The sequence below is a fragment of the Corvus moneduloides genome, chromosome 1 (assembly GCF_009650955.1).
Source record: "Corvus moneduloides isolate bCorMon1 chromosome 1, bCorMon1.pri, whole genome shotgun sequence".
Lineage (NCBI taxonomy): Eukaryota > Metazoa > Chordata > Aves > Passeriformes > Corvidae > Corvus > Corvus moneduloides.
This window is the reverse complement of record NC_045476.1, coordinates 38410265-38427079: the sequence shown is the minus strand read 5'-3', so window position 1 is coordinate 38427079 and position 16815 is coordinate 38410265. Positions and strand designations below refer to the sequence as shown.

General features: G+C 38.8%; 1 protein-coding gene across 5 annotated transcripts in view; it reads left to right on the top strand.

Annotated features, from left to right (window-relative positions):
* The window catches only part of TMEM108 (transmembrane protein 108), a 161977-nt gene that overhangs the window by 62830 nt on the left and 82332 nt on the right, over nucleotides 1–16815 (top strand). For all 5 annotated transcript variants that reach the window (XM_032106606.1, XM_032106597.1, XM_032106613.1 and 2 more), the window contains one exon: nucleotides 15471–15552. In XM_032106606.1, the coding sequence (XP_031962497.1) occupies nucleotides 15513–15552 (40 nt within the window). In that variant the 5' untranslated portion in view covers nucleotides 15471–15512. The remainder of the gene's footprint in view (nucleotides 1–15470; nucleotides 15553–16815) is intronic.

Below are 16815 nucleotides of genomic sequence, written 5' to 3'. Positions count from 1 at the left end.
ATACAAATTGTCCTCCTGCTGACATCTGTAGTGCTGTTTGCATGGCCAGCCTGCTTTTGGCAGTAGAAGTCGGTAGAAGTGCCACAAACCCTAGGTAAGATAAATCAGAATATATGGGTCTCATCTGCATTCATAGCACAATGGGAAAGACTTAACAGAGTGATGAAGATGTAAGAAATGGGAGCTTGCACAATGCAGGTGCTATGTGCTAAGTTACTTAGGCATTCTGAAGATGAAGTTATGTCCTGTTTTTTCCTGAATCTGTGATAAGAAGGATTATTCAAAGCTGCAATTGATTCATGGATAATGCAGACGTAGTATATTTTCACTGGAATGCAGAGAGAACTGGTTCATACAGATAAGTTTTTAGAGAGGAATGGCACAAGATTTTCTTTCCAAGTGAATAATCGAGCATCTGCATTGCCCTCAAAATGTCTAATATTGACTTTTTCCAACAAAAGAACATCAGATTCAGTGGGCCACTGCTTTTGTGACTGTGCCTGGTTTATAGATCCAGTGATCACTATGACAAATCCCACTGGTTTTTGGTGTGAGGTATGCTGTTTTTTCAAGAAAACATTAAATGCTTTATATAAAGTCAGTCTCCCTCCTAGCCCTAACAAACTACTCCAGGATGGCTCTTTGTTTGCGTTGTTTCATGTGCATTTAGCCTTCTGGTGAATAGCAAGTGAAAGTTTTGTTCTGCTGTGTTACAGCATGCTCAGTTGTACTCCTACCTGGTGGGAACAGATGTATCTACTTCTCCTTCTTCAGAAATGCCTTGCAGGGCTTTGAGACTTGAAATGGCCTATTATCTACCAAATAACAGATGTCTTCACAGATTAGCCTCTTGGAGTAAAAACACAGGCACACCACACAAAAGATGATGATTAGCTAGTTGAATAACAATAGACAAACTCCAATGCAGATGTACAGGAAACAAGGAAAGGATCAGACACTTATATTTCTATTTTTCTGAGTTCATTATATACATTCATTTTTACAATGACATCTTAATGTTAAAGCTGCCATTACGCAGCTTTCTGTTTCAAAGCTTCTAACTTATGATTTTTTCAAATTAAAATAATGTATTAATATTTCTCCCAATTACATGCTGATAAAATACTTAATTCAGTTTGCCTACAATTAATGCATTTGTTGCAAAAGTATTCCATATGTTAGTTTAGGTTTTTCTTCAAATAATTTTCAGTTAAAGATTTGCATTCGGATCTTTCAATATGAAGGAGATTGAAGAACGCTTCAATGATAAATCCTGCAAATCATAATACACCTCTCCGTATATGGTTCCAGCAGAAGCCAGAAGGTTTACTCACATAATTTGGAGTGAAGCATATGAAGAATCAGACACATTTATCTACAGGACTTCCCCTTCTTGATGGTCTGATTGCCTCCTTGCAAAGACTCGAGTGCCTGCTATGGTTAGGTGGTCAGAGTCTTCCTGAATGCAGAAAAATATAGACTCTGTTGACCTTGAGTCTGGTAAAGGTTGCCTGATACCTATTTTAGTCTGTAATTTTTTTCATTTCAGTAAGAATAATTTAGTCTCTGAGAGGAAAAAAAAAAAAAAGAACAAAACTGGGGGACGGGCAATCATATTTCATTGCATTACAGTACATTGTATTATTTTGTGGGATTTCCATATCACAGATCAGGAAGTTGAAATCTGTCAGGGAGAGAGGACAATGCACAACAAAAACTAAGAGGGATTTCTGTAGTTGAAGTCAGGGTTAGCATTTTTTGCATATTAGTGGAAAACTGCCACATTAGACTGCATTCTGGTCTGAAAAATCCTTATCCATGTATGTTTCTTTAAATTTTTCAGCTCAGCTATCTTAGGATTTTGTCAGAAGAGAGTATGCTTCAGATGGAGGAGATACGAAGGTTGTGGCCATGGCCTAAGTGGTTGACGTGTGTATTGAAATGATTAATAAAGGATAGGGCTGGGCTTTGGTCCTCATGTAAGGGAATCTAGGAAAGGGACAAAGTGATTATTAGTATGTGGGCATAAAGTGGTGAGACAGAGAGAGAAGGAGCAGAGGAGTGCTGAGGAGGAGAGGATGGGACATTTGAGAAGGGATGGAAGCAATGCAGAGGAGAGAGAGAGGGGTGGACAGGATTCTGGCAGTAGAGACCAGACTAGCAGTAAGACAAGGTCAGGTGTTAATCAGCCTAAGGGTTAAAGTCTGGGCTCAGAACAGAAAAGTCTCCAGTTCTCTGGAGGATTGTGTGGGTGTCAGTATGGCTGTGTTACACAGTCTCTGAGTTGGAGTCTTTTTTTTATCATTTTCTTTTTTTTTTTTTTTTTGACTGTTTAAGTTACACTTAAAAGCCGTTGAAGGGTACAAAGCAAAGGTCTCAAATGTGGAGAGATTTCAGTCAACACTGCTCAGATGAATCAATATTTTATTTTATCACAGTAGTTCATTATGTCACCTCTTCCTCCCGTAACTGTACATCATTCAGATCCAGCTTTGAAGCCAGAGTTATTAATTTCCTGGGGAGCACTTCTGCGGCTCTCATTATTGCGGCATCCGAGTACTTTAAAAACATTAATGAATTTGTCTTCACAATGTGCCGATAAGGTGAAATGACATTATACACCAAGGAAAATGATGCACAGAATCATAATGTCAACAAAGGACATTTAATTTAGATGCCCAACATGAGATGTTCATGCTCTGATTTTCCAGAAACAGCACTGGATCATCCTCTCTTTGTTCTGGAGCTGGCTTCTGCTGAGTCCATCACAGTTGGAATTGCTCCATGCTTCCAAAGTTCAAAGCGCAGGTGTTCTGTGCTCTGCTCTAAGCAAACAAAGAAGATGCAATTAATGATGGCCTGCACGGAGTTTGGGTTTTGTGCCTTCCTTGGCATGAGGCCCTGGGACAGAGACAGAATCCAGTTCCCCAGGGCAGCTTTCCACTGCCCTAGGCACAACCATGGTGGTTTTCCAAGCCCTTACCTCAGTCTTGTTGGACTGTCCAGTGGTGAGGCAGCAATGCAGGAAACAGCAAGTTTCTTCTTGTTGTGACCTTGACTTGCTGAATGTGTGCAGTCAGTCCTTGCTCTTACACTGAGTGGGGCTGAATAGTAGATTAAAAACCAAGCTATGTGAGTTTATTATTTGCATCGTTGCAGCGTGTACAGACCATAGCCAGTGCAGATTTTTTGCACTGCAGGGATAGGTGCACCAAAAGGGTATGCTCTCATACCTTCATATTGATTCCTATCTTCTGTAACTCTGTTGTGGCAATCTTAGCACTCAGGAGCAGGGGCTCCTGAAGCAGAGAGAAGCTGCAATTTTATTTGAAAAGGATCCTTCATTGTGTCCCTGGGTGGCCTCAAATTGTGTGAGCTGATTTGGGGTGAGGTGAGAAACATGTCACACAATACACCCGTGGCTGGGCATCTCCTGTCTTTGTCCTTGCAAGGCTGAACTCATGTCTCAAGTGCATTGCACCCAAAAGACACAACATATTTTCCCCAACTTTTTACAGCCTGTAGAAGCAAAGCCATGGTGCAGTCAAGCAGGATATGGAAGAGGCAGTCTCTATTTTGCTGAAAGACTTTTCTTTAGTAGTAAAAGAGAGGGATAGAAAGGTACAGAGAATGTTTTTCAGATGCACAAATAGAAGTTAGGCTCTATTAGCTTCACAATGAGAAGGGAGTCTCACTGAAGTCTGTACCTGCAAAAATCCTGCTGTAATAATCGAGTGTCCCCAGAATCCTCTCCTGTTCTGCTCAAGACCATTCTTCCCATTTTCCTTCATCAGTTCATTTTTATATGGAATCTCATTGTGGTGGAACAAAGTCACTGGAATTACTCTGGGTTTGCAATCAGCATCTCAGAACATGGCTTAGCCCATTTCAGTTGTAGTGTAGCAAGTAATACCTGACACACCTGAAACTGTCCTCGTTACATTTTAGCTGCAGTCAGTTATTCAAGCAGATGTTTATTTATTAAATCCACCTATCAGTCCTTCACCTAAGCAGTCTTATTCTTTCCCTGTCTGGGCTCTTCCTTACCTCTGTCAGAAAAAAAAGGAACAGCCTTCTTCAAATGGTGCCATTTGCTTGCAGTGCTTTATGAATCCTGAGCCAGGTGCTGCATCTATGCTGAAATCTCCTGTCAGGGTCAGTGGGCTTCACCTGAGGAAGAACTTCACAGTCCCAGGCAGTAAATGAGACTCTTCACTAACCTATTAGAATAAGCTGTGCATCTGAGCATAATCTTACTTGACAGCATAATGTGTTTTTAGATGCTGGTGGTTTGAGATTTCCCATTTTTTAAAGATGCGTTTCCTTCTGGCTTACTTGCACCTCTATATATGCCAGTGAACCTTTTGAAGGAGGAAAGATGAGCTGTTTAGCCAGTAGCCGTCTTGCTGGCTGCACAAAGTGAAAGGGAAGAAAATAAGACACGGGATGCTAAATCCTCTCTAAAGCTACAGACCTGTCGTGTAGAGCTAAATCTGTCAGTGCCAGGTTAGCATCTTGCCCTATCATCTTACCCTACCTCTCCTTCTTTTGCCTTCAGTCCCCCTCTCCAAAGCCTTAAGTTGTAGACATCACGTTGACACAGACTAGAGCATTATTATTATTCAGAGTTGCGTAAAAAGTGAATTTACATTGAGTAAAACCAATAAGCCGTGGTGCTCTGACATTTAATTTTCCTGGAAATTCTTCCTATTGAATCAGACAGCACTACATGCATTTTCAAATGGAATTCAGTGTTTGCACTACAGTAACCTTGTAGGCAGAAGAATGAATAATTTGGAAATTATCAAGAGCCTATTTCCTGCCACCTTCCTTCAAGCCTAAATTTTTATGGGGCTGTACTTCTATGTGATGCCATGTAAAATCTTCATTTTATTTCCACCCACTGTCTCAAAATGGTGTGCAAAATAGTCTTCTATAAAAAGGGTTGCTATTAATGGCTGGTTCACTGGTTGGTAGTCTCCTATTTTTTCTGTGGCCATTTCTTCCTTTGACATCAAACCCTGGGGAAGTTGAGGATAAATAAATGGTGTCCTTTGAACTAGACAAGGTTATAATAAACTCTGAGATGAAATGTCAAGTCTAAGCAGGTGTACTATTCTACTTTCCAGTGTATGTTGATCAGCCTGCCAAAGCAGAGCAGTCATATTTCAGAGCTCACTTTATCGCCCTTCTCTTCTTACCATATTGAATGTCTGATTATAAAGGAGGTTGTAAATGGCTCTGTTAAAAGGAGGTTTAACCAGAGAGACGTAGGTCAAGACATCATCTTACTTTCTCTGTCAAATGATTATGCATTTATGCATCCATCCATCCAGATCTGCCAAAAATGTCCCTATTCTTAGATCTGAAGTTGTTATAATTTCATAGAAGCAGCCACTTCAGACAGACTTTGTCTTTGAATAGATAGACTTCATTTCAAGATGAATGTGTGTTCTAAAATAGCTGAGCAAAGGAAACCAGCAAACACTCCACTTGGGACTGCCCCTGAACTAGCACCGTGTCATGTGGGCAAGAGGATCTGGCAAAGCACACAATGAGGTCTTAAAAATGCCCAGCCTTTCACATTTGTTTACCATACTGATATTTTTACTAAAAATACTATTATGAACCATGTTGGGTTTTCTTGGGATTTATGGCCTGTTAAAAAAGCTGGCAATATAGGTTAGTATTAAATACATTAAAGCACCATTGAGACTGAATGGTTAAGAATTCAAAAGGTGGTTATGCTTTCCTACCATGCTTTTTTCGATTATAATAAAATGTTTCTTTCAATCTTAGGTGCTTGTGTATGTCTATTATAACCTGTCATTGTGAAATTAGATCCTTATGCTGTACTTACACAATATGATTAGAGCTGGTTCAAAACATTCAATCCAAAATTGACATGGAAATAATCTTAAACATGTATTTTGATGAGAAATTTAATATGATTTTTTTTTGACTGAAAAGAAAAAGGAGATATGTTGTATATATATATATATACATATATGTATATGTTATATATATATATATGTGTGTGTGTGTATATATATTTCTTCTTTTTTCTTTTTTTTTTCTCCTTTTATCACTGGGAGAGGCATGCTAGTATAAATAGGGAAGGAAAGGCAAACAGAAAACATAGCTATCATCTATACATATATACATAAATATATATGCAATTCAAAATTACAATAATGAATGCATTGCTTTTTATTTAATTTTTTGTGGCCGCTGAAGTGGTTATGTTCTCCTTAACTGTGGGGTATTGTTTGGTACAACCAAAATATGTGGGCAGGGCACTCCGACCTGATTCAAAGTTCTTCTTCTTCACCCATCTTCAGTTTTCAGAAAGGCTGGGTCAGCATCTGATGGAGCCAGAGGAGCACTACATTGGCATCCTTCACGGGTGGTTATTTCCTCTGTCCTTTGTAGATGTAAACCAGCCTAGGGAGTTGAGAGGCAAGGCAGAATGGATGGGTCTTGTACTCGGGTCTGCTGTGCTTATCTTACAGCAGGTCAGTTGAAATTCCCCTAGAGATGGCCCCCAACTTAATTAGCCTATCTCCATCTTTTTCTTCTTGCATATCCTTTAATCTCCTTAATCTTTACAGTCTCTTGAGGAAAGTTAGTACAAGGGACCTTTTTTACAGATGAAGTTTTCAAAGCCAAACCTCAGTATGTGAGATTTTTGTCAAAACGATCAGAGTCACTTTCCTCTCTTAGCTTGCATCTTTAGTTCACTGTAAATCAAATAATGCTGATGGACAATATCGAGCCTCCTTTGTGGTGGTGTCTTAAGGGTTATTTGTTTAGCTGGTTAATTGTGAGGTTCACTAAAGGGAAGATGATCTTGCAGTTAAGATGTTACATTGAGATGTTTCCATCTCTACTATAGATTTCCTTTAAAGTCATCTGAGGCCTGTGTAATACTGTTTTCAGGGCTCCAATACAGTATGTTTGACAGCACAGGACTTGCTTTTTGAAGTACTTAAGCATCTTTGTGAAACTGGTATTTTGGCCTGAATTTCAGACACGCAGAGCATGCATACTCCTCTTTGTGTACAGCTGATGCTTTCCATTCTTGAAAATTTGTCAATCTGCCTTAGGAATACAGCGCCATATTATAAGAGAGGGGAAATAGTACCTTCTCTTTTGCGTGCTTTTTTTCTTCTCTACTTGAAATACTTGCATTTAATCAAGCTGAATAGTGTGAAAAGCTTGGTTTCAGCTGCTTCACAAAGGTAAACCCCTCTTTCACTCTCCTATGTTTATTATAATGCAGGCAAAGCTATTTGCTTGCCTGTCCTTTACATTAAGTCTTTTTTTATTGTATATCCTACACAATGGGAACAAGAGAGTAGTTTAACACAGCTGCAGAGAAGTTAACCCCATAAGCCTTGAAATCTTTGTAGCTGGAAAAAGCTCTGGGTGAGATTCCTTTTACAAATGTTGACATCCTCATTTTCAATATTACGGGCTGAAATCCATTGATTGACCTACAGCCGTCTGAAACTCAGTGGAGAGAAACAGCCCCACATAAGGGATGGTCCCCCTCCTCCCAAGAGAGGCATTTTAAACAGGACATAGGCATCAGGCTTCAGAGGAGCCAGTCCCTTGCTCTCTGCAGAGAGAGTTTCAGTGAATAAATTAAATGTCACATCCACAGTGTGGACATCCCGAGGCCCGCAAGATGCTATGGAAGATCCTTCAGGGAAAACCCACCATCACAAGAGTGATGTGGAAGTAGAGCTTGTTTCTACATCCATTCCCTGCTGTGACTGAGAAGGAAGAACAAGCTGTATTTTCCTTATTTTTCCAGAAGTTATAGAGATATCTTTACTAACATTGTCTTGTGTGCTAAAAAAGTCTTTTAGCAGGAGAGCTTCCAAAGGTTATAAAGTTTCCTGTCAAAGAGCAGGCAATTTCCACTGCTGAATGCTTCTTTGGTGTAGTCCAGCCAGTTAAATTTTCATCACGATCTTGAATATTAAAAGATTTTCTTTGGTTTGGCTCTCATAAGACCCACAAAGAAAATTCTGAAAAACTACACAACTTAGTCTTAAATCTGTCATATTTCATTTTTTAAAAAAAAGTCTTTTCAAGATGACAGTGAAATGTGCTTTTCACTAAGGACTTTTTCTGTACAACTTTCTTGACTCAGTTGTTTCACTTTTTTTTTCATGTTGTATTGTGAAAGATTATTCTCCTTGAAACTCAGAGAAGTTGGACTTTTTTTCTTCAGTTATCCAAAACAGCATGTTTCAAGGTGTACAATAAAATTTCTTTATCAAGGTTTCAAATGCCCATATATTCACATGTATTGAGGGGATTACTTACTAGGAAAGAGAATATTGCTAGGTGTCCACAGGGATTTCAAAAAAAAATTTCCTATTTCATCATTGAATATTTTATATTCAGTCATATACAAGTTTTAAAATGAGCACAGAATTCTTCCCCTCTCCAACCCTAATATGTGTTAATGACCAAATTCTAATTATCCCTACAGCTGCTAAGTCAGTTTGGTCTTTAGGAAGATGTTAGCTTCTCAGACATGAATGATGTAAAGGAAAGGCTTCTTCTTTTCTCATTCTAAAAATTTTCCAAAATGGTCATGTCTCTTGTGAAATGACCTTTCATTTCTGCCCTGATATTTTTCCCTACCCCTTGAATGACTGTCTTTTGCTGTTCAGTGATTGTTCATGAGATGACCATAGATGCCCAGACATTAAATAGCCAAAGGCAACAGCAGTTTCACCTGGCCTTCTCAGACTAAGTCCTTCCCCTGGCCGTGGTTGCTTAGATGTGAGGTTCTTCATGCCCATCTGTTTTTATGACAGTGAATCCCACGATTCTAGGTCTCTCCCTTTCATCAACATGCCCCAGGTTTGACATGTGAACAAAGGAGGATGGTGAAGGGTGAGCTAGCTGTCAGTGTTCTCCACTTGCCACACAAATGACAGTAGCCTTTAAGTGGTCATCTTGTCTAGAGTTGTTCATGGAAACACTGTCACAGCCGGGAGGAGGGCTGTGGGAACACAGTCATTTGGACTGTTATGTTAGAGAGATGGGGGATGGCGACTTCAACAGTTACTGATGAAGTAGGGAAGCTGAGGAAGAGGAAGAAATTGCTGTCAGGGTTTCCTTGAGTATCAACACTACTTTTTCTGTGTGTTTTTCTTGACTGGTGTTTATCTTTGTGCTAATGGGGAGGTATGGATTCAAACACCAGTACAAGAAAAACCACGGCCAGCCTCAGGCCCAGTGGGGATTGTAGATGTTCTGCATCTGAATTCAGAGAGGCGAGGCTTTGGGAAAGTTGGGGTTTTGTTCTGGATGCTCTGTGGTTCTCTGCTTCCAAGTTCTTGTCACATAGGATGCAAGAAAGGCATGGTAGTAGCTCTAGTTCAGTTCCTACCTGACTATTCCTTATGCACATATGACAAGGCCTGCACTCCACCACCAAGACTGGTTTTATTGAGCTGTGATATCCTGAGGGTAGACCCTACTCTGTGGAGACTTTAGGAAAGCAAAGGGTGTACACTTCTGAGGATAATTTTGGAAGTAGATATGAATTGCTCATTCTTAGATCAGCAAAGAAGAATCCACTTCAAAAAGTGCTGAAAGATCTAAGTATAAAGTGGACATAAATATAAAAAATGCTGCACTCAGGATGTTATGAAGAAAGATGGTGATGGTGGTTTGCATGTTCTAAGCAGTGGGAAATAAATCACAGCAAACAATGTGGCACATGTTGAACAAGAACAGAGAATTCTTACTCAGAGGAATCTTACTGCTGCAAGTTAATCATCTTTTTATTAGCATGCCCTGAAGCTTTTTGAGATATAAATTTTGCAAAATAACATCTGGATTGTGGAAGTAGGCCATAAAATTAAGAAACAAATCATGAAAGCTGGAAAACATAAAGCTGTGCTTGAGCCCTGTGTAGCCAAGAAGAGGATACCTGCTTCATTTTATGAGGCACACTGGAATACCCACTGTGACTAACCTGTGGGAAGCAGTGGATGAAGATCTTGGTGGTGGAACTTACACTGGGGGAGTAACTCCTGGGGGTGCTCCCAGCTCTCTTGAGTTGTAAGTGAGGAGCCTCTGCTGTTGATGTCTTGTAAGAAATTTGTTGAACATCCTGGGGCAATATTATACTGAAAGGATCAGGGCTGGGTTTCCTTGATAGGGGAGTAAAAAAAGATTAGAGATGGAAGTACTTCTGTCTCCTTTTTCTCCTTCATTTTCTGCAGAAATACTATTGTTGAAAACTGTCTGTGATGCAGCTTTTTCTTTTTTCCAGAATGATCCATAGTGGAGAGAAGGCAGTCAGGAATAGCATAATGAGGTTGATGTGCTTTATGGATGGGAGTGGCATGTCTTTTTCCTGTCTCCTCTTTTCATTACCATTTTTCAGCTTCATTGTTTCAGTCTCCCTGTTTCCATTTGACAGACAATGAAAAAGGGTTCTCCACTAACTGTTAGCTTTGCTTCAACGTGTATCTTCTGTTCTTTCTCCTCTATTTTTTTCTTTAATTTAAGGTCTGGTTGGCATTTTTTTTCCCATCAGACATAATGAATGGCTGGGAGCTGTCAGCTGTTTTGGACTCTTTTGTCTTCAATCCATCATTATGTCTTCATTGTCCTCTTTAATTTAACTGAGATGTTGAGGGGATCACTTACTGTGAAAGACAATATTGCTGGATGTCCACAGGGATTTCACACATCTATTCATCATCTTGGTAAGATAAACTACATGTGAAATATTGTGTACTAAAAAATGCAAAATATGTTAGTCCATTTCAGACACAAAGTGCTTAACCAATATTTTTGAATACAGGTATCTGTGGTGAGGCATGTGACACCTTTTCTGCATAAAAATTTCCTCTAATTTAAGTATTGAAGATGGGTATTTCAAACTTGAAATTGATTTGACTACAAACTTGCACTAACTTTATTACTTTGTTTCAAAGTATGTCAGTAGGTACACCAATATGACTTGCAGTATAGAACTGGGGTGAAAGTCCTAATTACACCTTTATTTCCTGGTTTTCAGAGGGAGTTCAGAGCAATTGGGAGTATGCCCATTCACGTGGAGACCAAAATCTAGGAAATTAAGTTTAGAATACTTTAAAAAAAATAAAATCTCAAGGATCAGGTATATTTGTATCAGATAATTCCCTCAAATACTCAGAATGGCTTCTTGAACATTAAAACTCAGTATGTTTCAAAATTAGTAATGTGGAGAAGTCTGCTCCCAAAAAACCTCAGGGAAGAGTTGGAGAAATGAGTGAGGAGTATGAAATTGATACAAAACTCAGAGACTCACATTAGATTTTGGATTATTGAAGTTTAGCATGCATTTTCCAACTAAATTTTTTTCCAAGACCACTTCTGTTTCTACTCATCCTTTTTTTTTTTTCTTGTAAGTGACAGTTTGTGTATTTAGAATAGGTGGTGTTACTCTGGTTTTAAATTAAACTGCCCAAAGTCAGGAGCTGGCTGTGTGTCTGCATTTTCCATCTGCATATGCACAACTTTGCTAATCTCTCAGTGCCTAAAATTACATACTTGCATACCTAAGAGAACACGGGTTGGTGAACTAGGGCACTCTCAGCTACCAGCCACTCAATCTGTAACCTTTCTTGATTGTGATAAATAAATGTATTTATCACAGGAGACCTGCAAAAGATTTTCATAAGATAAAGACTCCAAAATCCAGGGAAAGAATTTTTGGATTAGATGCGCCTGCAGGGCCATGCGAGAGTATTGTGATGGCTGGACATAGGTTGATACTCGGAAAGGAGGTTTCCTGTGCAGCTATTGAAATGTCTGACCATGAGACTTTGCTTTGTCTTCTTAGAGGTACAAAAGAATTGCCGTGATTGGAAGGTATTATTTTAGAGACTGTGGCAACTTCAGAAGTCCTTATATCCTATAGGTATAGATTTGTAGTGTAATAATATTAATAATAATAACAGCAATTCAGCTCTTCGTTGCTATCTCTCAGAAAAGTCAAGGTAGTAAATGATTGCATGGTAAAAATGGCAGATGAAATTCTGTGATGACAATTTCAAAGTCCCATCCACAATTTCAAAGTCCCATTCTATGATGACAATTTCAAAGTCCCATCCTAGGCAAAAATTAGTCCTAGCTCTAAATACCTGAGGATAGACTTCAGGTGAGTTATTGTTACTCAGCAGTCAACTCTATAAAACAGCGGAGTGGAGCTCATGAAGACAAAGAGAATTGTAGGCACAACTGGAAAGAGAGTAGAGAGGAAACAGGAAATATCACTGCAATATAAAACTCCAGTACACACTCAAGTTTGGGTGGCTGCATGCGATTTTGTTCCCTACTCCTCAGATCTGAACTGGAATGGATATGTTCAGCTTAAGGCATGGTAGTTATCAGACATAAGGTATATCTTGTTTATGAAAGAAGCAAAAAGACAGGAATTCCTCAGCTTGAAAAAGAGATTCTAAATGATGTAATGAGCGACTAAAATTGTACGAACTGGAAGAGATAAGTAAGGAATAATCATTTTCAAGTTAAAAAAATATGGCACCTTAGGTAATTTATTCCATTCAGGGTTGCTAGAGAGAGAACAAGCTATACCAGGGTGTAAAGACTACCTTGCACCGAGGCTGTTTCACAAATCATTTCCCTGCTGTCCTGCTTGCAGCTCATGTTAAAGTTAGGGTAATGGGCTTGCTGGAGCTTTCACCTGGGTGGGTGCAGCAGTGGTTCCTCTGTTCTCAAGTCAGGTCTTGATTCAGGGACTTAAAGGGCTGGTTCTTCTGCCTCAATTTTGTGCAGCCTTGATAATCATTGCAAGCAGTCTCTGCCTTTGGCAAACCATCATTGGTGTTCCTGGGATTCCAAAGTTATACAAATAAATCTTATTAGATGTCTCTTGCCTTAAAGTAAAACAAATCCTTGTTTTTCACATATTTCCTGTATACAAGAAATAAGGTATCAAAACTGTGGAAAGCTTAACTGCAGTGTTTTCCATACGTTTAAATACAAATTAGTTGAACTAGATGATCAGTGTGGGTCCCTTCTGACTGAAATGTTCTCTTCTATTAAGCCCAAATCACACTAAGGACTTGGAAGAAATTGAGACATTGTAAATTAATGGCAACATTTCATTTACGTATGTTCACTGAGTTCTCTATGTATAAATTTATGGCCACGTGGTCAAAAGTGTAAATCTTCTAACTGAAACCAACAGAAGAACATAATTCAAGTTTTTCAGTGACAACTTTTGTTTCTTTCCCCATATGCACACTAGTTCATATTTCTTAGCGCAAGTTAAATTACCGGTCTAAATAAAGATATATACAAAAGCATACAATTTATTTTAACCACAATACCAGAATTTATAAGTAAATACCTTTATTTATTATGGGTAGCATTAATATGGAGATGGAAGAGAAATACAAAAAAAAATTGTAGTTCACAGCCAAGAACTGCATCACGTCAACATTGCCAAGCGTAGTTCAAATTATACAAAGCCAATAATGTCCATTTAGGGTTGCAATTTCAGATTTTCCCTTTTTTCCATTGTATTTTTATGACTTCAGATGGGTTAGTGATTGTAAATCCTGTTTTAACACAATTTATTTGTACTTTGTAAGAGTACTTGGGTATATGGTAGCTACACTGCTGGTGGCTTATATGGTTTTTTTCTCTTCCTGCATGTATTTTTATTAATATCTTAGTGGCTGCTAAACACAGACCTTTTGTATATGCTTCTTTGAAGAGTGCTGTAATAGGCTATGTGATGTCTGTTTATGCATAAGGACTGAGGTTTTTTTACTACATCTGGTTTGTCATTTGGTAAACCACAAGGAAAAAAGGGCAAAAGAAGTCCCTCAGCAAGCTTCCATGAGAAAACTATGGCATGAATCTAACATTGATTCTAATTAAAAATTGGAAGATAATTTACAGGTGATTGCTTCTATTAAGGAGAAAACACCTAGCAACTACTGGCATTTCTGCAAGTTACTGAGATGTTTTTAAGGTCCAGTTTTAAATGGAAAGTGTCGGAGAATCCAAACACACAGCATTTGTGTGCATAAATTTCCGTGTGGACTAACTTAACAAAACCCATGCATCTTTTGTTACAGGCTAAAAAGTCATGATCATTTTGAGTTTCCACATAAAAGTCAAACATAGTTCTTTTTTCACAAACTCTGCAGCATTTATAAAGTTCAAAGGTGTTATTCATTGGTTTGACTTGTTTATCTTATGTCTTCAAGGTTGCATTTTAAGTAAGCTCTGAAATGACTCAGAAATGTCCCTAGGAGTTCAGAAGATGAAACTGTGTTGAATTGAAAGATAGAGGATACTACATTTTATTTAATGTTGACCAGGGACCTTTCAGGAAGGTGATCTCAGTGTCCTGCTTTTCAGAGGTTGTTTTGAATGTTTAGCAAATTCATTTTTCTGGAAAAAAGAGCTTAAATGCTGTGTTGTCTTTGGGCACTCAGTGCGACATTACTCACAGCAGTGCTTTGGGACCACATTTGCTTTTCACTTCTGATTTATGCATTTGTTTTCCTCACAGTGTGAATAATTAATATCAGCATGATTGGGATTTATTTTTTCATAATATTTTTTAAGCCAAAGTGAAAAAATATCCATGTCAAGTATTTGAAAATACCATCTGAGGACACATAACATGTTACTAGTTACTCCCCAAGTGGTCAAAGGCAGGGAGGTAGGGTGGTCACATATTTTTGCCACGTAGCATTTTCAGACAGCAGGTGCAAGAATTATGAGATCCCTTTCTACACCAAGACAGTTCTGTTTAGGAGAAACAGAAAATGTCTAAAGACACAGGGAAGGTTCTCCAGCCCAGGTAGCTGGTGGGATATATCAGGAAGGGATATGACCTGCAACAGCTGACTAACATGAAGCTAAAAATGCCAGGACAAAGCTGTCCTCTGTGCTACCATTTCAGAAGAGTATGAGATCTCCTCCATGCTGGCACCACTACAATTTTCATTGGGGAAGGTGGGGGTGGGCTTTCTACTTGTACTTCTTGAGGGATGTGAAAAGAGGAGGCTCAGGGAGAAAACTACAGCCCCATGTGCCCAGCACAGTGGCCTGGTGGTGTTTGCATCTTGCGTTTGCTTCTCCGCTGAGGACTCTTTCTGCAAATGAAAAAGACTCCTATAAAATTAATTTTATCAAGCCATAAGCACGACATGAAAGTGATTTTCAGTGTGTTTATTTTGTATACTCTTGAGAAATTTTCCCGTTTGGCCATAACTCTATCTGTCCCTGCCAAGCTCTTGGAGAGCATGGCTAAAGAAGCAAAGTGCAATTAGGCAATTTCCCATTGCTTATCAATACAATTTTCCTATGAAGCTTCATCTTACTTTGTAACGAACAGGTACATCAAGGCAACCTATATTTTTCATACATAATTTTCTCCTTCTCTTGATTTTTTTTGACAGAATCATGAATAAACTGGCAGACCAGCAGGACCACATGATACCATGAAGAGAAGCTTACAGGTCCTCTATTGCCAACTGTTTAGTAAGTAAATATTAATTTTTATTCTGTAAGAAGGGAACTATTCAAATTCTTACGTAAGATAGTAATATTTATGCAGGGCACAATTCAAGGAAGTACTTAACCATGTGTCTTACTTCAGGTACCTGGAGGAACCATATGGAAGTTAAATTACCCTGTTGTCTGAGATATTGGGAGATGTATTAAAAAAATGAGTTGAAGGATCAGCTGATTCTGCAGAGCTTTGTACAAGATTAAAATTTATTTGCTATGTCTTGTAACTGTGAACACCCTCAGAAAAATGAGATGTAGGTACAGAGGATGGTGGCTGGAAGAAATAATGCGACATTTTTGCAAGAGGGATCCATCCCACTTTGCATTTCTGGTGGTTGCCACTCAATAAAAGATGTATGAGTGAGGAAAAATCTAGACTCACACAGACCTAAATTCTGTGCCACTTCCTGAGATGACAAATTTCTTTTTATTCCTAAGATTTGGCTTTCTAAAGAGTCCATCCAGTATGAAAGTCCAGCAAAAACATCAGATGGAATTTAGACTGTGTAGACAGGGTCTGGCTCCCCTGTTCATGGAAGTAAGGGAAGGTTTTAGGTGTAAAACAGTATTGACTGTTGTTCTGTAAACTGAAAATTCTCAGTGCAAGCATCATAAGCAACAACTTTGCTTCAAAGTTGTAGAGATTAAATAAAGTAGGACTAGACAAAATATAGCTACTTGCTGTCATGTTTCTCAAGGGAAATTGCTAATTTCCAGTAAAAATGAAAAAAAAATGAGATTTTTAATGTTGTCACTTCAATTTGGCAGAATGTCTCTCTCCAATATACACGTTTTCATAGACAATTTTGTATGGATTTCCCTTATTCGGGCCCAAGCAAGAGAAAAACCAGGAAAACATGATTAGTATGCATGGAATGAGCAATGGAAGGACTGTTAGTTTAGAGTGTGTGAAAATTAACTCTAAGGAGTAGTTTGTGGACTGTTACAGAAATCTGGTTACTATCATATCTTTACTCGTTGTCATCAGAGTATAGTGTGAGATTTCTTTTGCTTTGCTAGGTTGGTTGGTGTTCCTATTCCTATTTACAGTTTCTCCTATGACATAGGAGAAACAGAGCTGTGTCCTCATGACCTTAGAGGGAAGTCTCCAGAGGTGCACCCAAAGCTATCTTGCTTGAGCATAAAGCTAGGCCAGATGTGCCTACATGACCTGCCCAGCAGCACACCTTTGGTTCCCAGAGATTTCGTGCCTGGCTGGAGTGCAATGTAGGA